The following is a 4,574-nucleotide window of genomic DNA, read 5'->3' as shown; positions in this document are numbered from 1 at the left end:
ATCTTCCTAACTGCTCATTGCCCTGTTGAGTGTAGACTGTTGATTAGAGGGGACTTCCATAGCATCGGATTATGGGAAGCTAGCAGGACATTCCAGTTACCTTGCTCCATAACACGTTATCCTAAAACTTAAAGGCTTGTAACAACTATATTTTTGTTTGTAATTTTTTGGGTCAGGAATTCTGGAAGGGTTTGGGATGGTGGTAATCTGAAGGCTTGACTGGACTGGATATATCCAAAGTGGTTCACTCACATAGCTGTCAGTTGATGCTGTCCTCGGCCTGTCAATCCAAGCACTTCCAAGTGACCTCTTCATGTTGTCTGGGCTTCCTCCCGATAAGAAGCTCCAGTCAGATTCTTACAAGGCAGCCCAAGGCTCCAAATGTGAGTGCTGCAACATTTAAGATGGAAGCTGCATGACTTTTTATAATTTAGCCTTGGATGCCATACCGTGTTATTTCCATCACATTCTATTTGTTACAAATGAGATATCAGCCCACCCAGAGTTCAGAAGAGGTTACATGTACCTCCCTCCTGATGAGAGGAATGTCAAAGTCACATGGATTGTAGAGGAACATGTGGCCTAGGAGATATTGTTGTGGCCATATTGGAAAAATATAAGCTGCCACAGAGGGTTAGTTAGCAAAAGTAGAATGTGTGAAGGCCCTGAATTCAAGATAAAGTATAGAGGTCACCATATCTTGTAGAGAAACACACAAGAGCAGAAACTGCAGAATGTTTACATTTTGTGCTTACAATAGGAAAAGGATCCAAGAATATAGGAGGAGTTTAAACATGTCAGGTTAAGGTTTGAAAAAAGGCCTCACTCTGTATTCTACACTTTAGGGTACCTTAAGTCTCTCATGGCGCTCTCATGGTAATTCATTCATTATTTCATAAACGTTTAGTAAATATCTACTACAGGTAGTAGTGGTGGCAGTAGTAGTAGTAGTAGTATTAGTAGTAGAATAGAGACTATTCTAGACTCTTGCATATCAGTAAATAAATGCAAGAAAAAGCCCTACCCTCACGGAGAGTATATTCTAGTGGAGTAATGGTATTAAAATAAATAACGCTGCATGCAAATTAAGTATAGGACAATTAGGGGTGGGGTTTCAAAGAATCCTAACACTTCACCCTACGCTGTGTCCATACCCTTTGTCATACAACTTTGAAGTTCAACAAAAACACCTTATATTTCCTCATGTGATTTGCCAATAGACTAAGGCAGAAAAGAGTGTGTGGTCCTGAGACTAGACCCTCAGAAGTCTTGCATGTCTCTGCTTTTGCTTTAGCCCCTCTGCCATTGCCATGCAAGCATGCTGTGTTGGTCAGCTAAAAGACAAGTTACATGTGGGCTACAGACCAGTCACTTCAGTCTCCCCAAGCAAGATCCAACCCACCTCCAGACACCTGAATGAGCCCGGCCAAGATCCCAGACTCATGAACAGTAAACTTACTGTCATATGCTATAAGATTTTGTGATTGCTTTTTATACAGCATTTTGGGGCAATGGACAGATGACACAACTGGGAAAAAGCAGAAGAGCTCCTTTTCTCGGAGATGCGTTTACATACAGTTCTATTTTGAAGCCAGTTAGCAGATCCCTGTTGTTGCTGCCGCTACCTCTGGGATGGAGTGTTGGGAAGAATAATCAGAGTCAGAGTTAAGAGTTGCCTCTAGATTCATGACAAGGGTGAGGGAGGTGTGGAGGAATGAAGTGGAATAAGCCTTCATTTCTGCCGGTAAAGGCTTTATTTTATGTTTCCTTGTCTGAGGGGACAAAAATCACCTCTAATGCCTGTTGTGGTTGAGGGATGAGGAAGGACGTCTCAAGGAGAAACTCAACTTTCCTGTTGCTTCTTTGATGCCTTTCCTTCCTTTAACATATCAAGCTCCCTGCCTAAAAGTGGACTTTTATTATTATTATTACTAAAAATAAACCTGTTTTGGCAGCATCAAAGGGGGATGATGGCCATACTGTCCTTGAACTATGTGGATGTGTCCCTCCCGGCAGTCATGTTGGCAAACTAAGGTTCTTTCCCGGACTACATCAAGTAAGGGTGGAGGGGCAGAGTATTTAATTTCTGCTTCCCAATCATGGTGACATTTAATACTTCTGAGGAAAAAAAAAATGCGTCCAAACTGGCCTTTTAAGTAAGTGGAGTAGTTACTCTCCCCACAAAGTATCAGAAACTGTTCTATGAGCCAGTTACTCCTTTGTGTCTTGCACAGTCCCTATCAAAATACAAATACTCCTGGGAGACGTGACCTCTTTAGTCTTCAAGAGTCAACACTTTGGGAAAGGCAGAATTACTTCAAACAGCTGAGTATAAGAAAGACCACTAGCTTTTGTAATTGTTCATTTTCTGTTTTTCCCATTGAATTGTAATTTCCAAGAAGTATAGGACCATGTCAAATTTTATTCATCCATCTATTTCCAGGTTTCAGGACACATAGGAGACCCTCCATAACGCCCTTGGGAAAAAAGCAGAAGAGAACAAACATGGGAAAGAAGGGAGGGAAGGGGGAGATAAAAAGCCTAATTAAATTATCACAGAGGGTTTATCCTAATATTAACTAGTTAATGACCTCAAGGTATGTATTGAGCTTTTACTATGCACGCATGGCAGGAGGGGAGTGCCCCTTCCTTGCCTTAATCCTGTGTGGTTCTTTGAGTTTTTACTCCTGTATACTCGAAGAAAACAATACAAAAACCAAAGCTGGGAAAAAAGTTCCCGTATGGGGTATTTCACCGTTTTAATGCATTAAACATGATGTGCTCAAATACCCCAGCCTTTGGGATTGAAACATTCATAATGAGAACTCCGAAGCGACCAAGATGAAATACAAACGTCAAAGAAGGCGCCTAGTTTTGTCTTGGTACTCTTGGTACTTTTGTCTTGGTACTCTAGCCTAGTTCCGTGGCTCCTTAAACTTCAATGTGCACGCGAATCACCTGGGGATCTTGCTGACTATTCAGATTTCGATTCAATAGGTCTGGAGCGAAGCCTGAGACGCTGCGTTTTTAACATGCTCCCGGGTGATGCTGGTGCTTCTAACCCAAGGACCACACTTTGAGTATACAAAGGACAAGACTGTCACTTCTACCACCAGTTGTGCGTATGCTGAGTCCCAGAGTCCCAGATCAGCATCCCGCACGTCCCCGGCCTCCCGCCAGGAGAGGAAGAGCCAGGGGCGGAGCGGGAGGCGTGGCGCGGGCCCCGCGTGGGTCCTGCCAGAGATCACCTCGGCCCCTTGGAGAGGCCGCTGAGCTGCTGCGGGGCAGAAGGGGGCGGGTCGGCAAGGGCGCGGCCTCAGAGAGCGGGGCGCACGATACACATCCCCGCGATCGCAGCCCGGCGCCCCACTTGGCCATCCGCTCCTGGCCCGCCTCCTCTTGTCACCTCCCGTCTCATCCTTCTCGCTCCTTCCCCGCCGCATACACCGCCATCCGAGTGCCTCAGAGAGCCGGAGGTGGTGTGCGGGGCTGCAGGGCACGACTTCAAGCGGTCCTCAGCTCCGCATTAGCGGGCGCGGGTAACAGCATGGACACCAAGCGCTGCTTCGCCAATCGCTTCGATGACTACCAGGGCAGCCTGCTGGCGGCCCAGTGTGAGGAGGCGGTGGCGCCCTTGGTCACCGCCACCATCCAGCGCATCCTCCAGGAGCTTCCCCCACTCGGGGCAGCGCCGAGGCCCGAGGGGCGACGGCCGGGGCTAGCGGCTGCCAGGCGTGGCTTTTTGGCGGCGTGGCCGAAGTGGCCTAAATGCTCTACCACGTATTGCAGAGCCCCGGGAACCCTACCTGAGCTCAGCTATGCGCCTCATCGACGCGTGCGCCCGCGCTGAGGAGTGGGGCGAGCCGGACGCCGACACCCGCGCTGCCTTCCTGCTCGGGGGCGCGGGCGTGTACGCCGTGGCCACGCTCTTGTACCACGCCCTGGGCCGGTCCGACTACGTGCAGCCGCTGGGCAAGTTCCGGGTTCTGTGTGCCGTCCGCGCGCCGGTCTCCTTCCTGGAGTGAGGCTCGGACGAGCTGTTCGTGGGCCGCGCAGGCTACCTGTGTGCCGCGCTGGTGCTCAAGCAGAAACTCGCCCAGGAGGTAAGAGGTAGCCCCGGCCGCGGGAGGGCGCTCGCCGCTTGCCCGGACTCCTTGGCTCCGGCAGCACTGCCCCGGGTTGTTCTCCATCTCTTTGTTACTCTTCGTGTGGTGCTAGCATTTCGTCAGTCTCTTGAGGTCTGTCTCCTGCTTTTGTCCGTCTTCTTTCCTGTCTTTTTCAGTCTCTCATTTGTTGAGATTCGGCGTCTCTGCGCTTTGTCCGTGTTTTTACGCTGAACGTGGCATCACTCCAGATGCCTGTTAGCTTTCTGGGGGATGACAGTGTGGCCCTTTCAAGTAAGATGAAAACCTCAGAAATGGAGGGGATTTCCTTTCCTTTGACTCTGCTGTCAAAAGCTGAGGCATCCTCGAATGTTAGAGTGCTAGAAAGTAATGGAACTTTTCCGGGCCGATGTGGAGGTAAGTTGCTTCTGGAGCCCTGGGTCTGTAACCAAGAATAACTACTCAGCCGTG

General features: G+C 49.0%; 1 protein-coding gene across 1 annotated transcript; it reads right to left on the bottom strand.

Annotated features, from left to right (window-relative positions):
* Nucleotides 1-248: 248 nt before the first annotated feature.
* Nucleotides 249-4,329, bottom strand: LOC144338608 (uncharacterized). The gene is made up of 2 exons (XM_077988774.1): nucleotides 3,807-4,329; nucleotides 249-390 (listed from the first exon to the last, which is right to left on the bottom strand). The coding sequence occupies exon 1, from the start codon at nucleotides 4,188-4,190 to the stop codon at nucleotides 3,813-3,815; it is 378 nt and encodes a 125-aa protein (XP_077844900.1). The 5' UTR covers nucleotides 4,191-4,329; the 3' UTR covers nucleotides 249-390; nucleotides 3,807-3,812.
* Between the last annotated feature and the right edge of the window lie 245 nt (nucleotides 4,330-4,574).

This window comes from Macaca mulatta, chromosome X (assembly GCF_049350105.2).
Source record: "Macaca mulatta isolate MMU2019108-1 chromosome X, T2T-MMU8v2.0, whole genome shotgun sequence".
Taxonomy (NCBI): Eukaryota; Metazoa; Chordata; class Mammalia; order Primates; family Cercopithecidae; genus Macaca; species Macaca mulatta.
The sequence above is the reverse complement of the archived record's forward strand: the minus strand, read 5'-3'. Positions and strand labels throughout refer to the sequence as shown.

Coding starts and splice junctions, on each gene's coding strand:
- LOC144338608 (XM_077988774.1), bottom strand. CDS start 4,190: ATGGAGAACAACCCGGGGCAGTGCTGCCGGAGCCAAGGAGTCCGGGCA.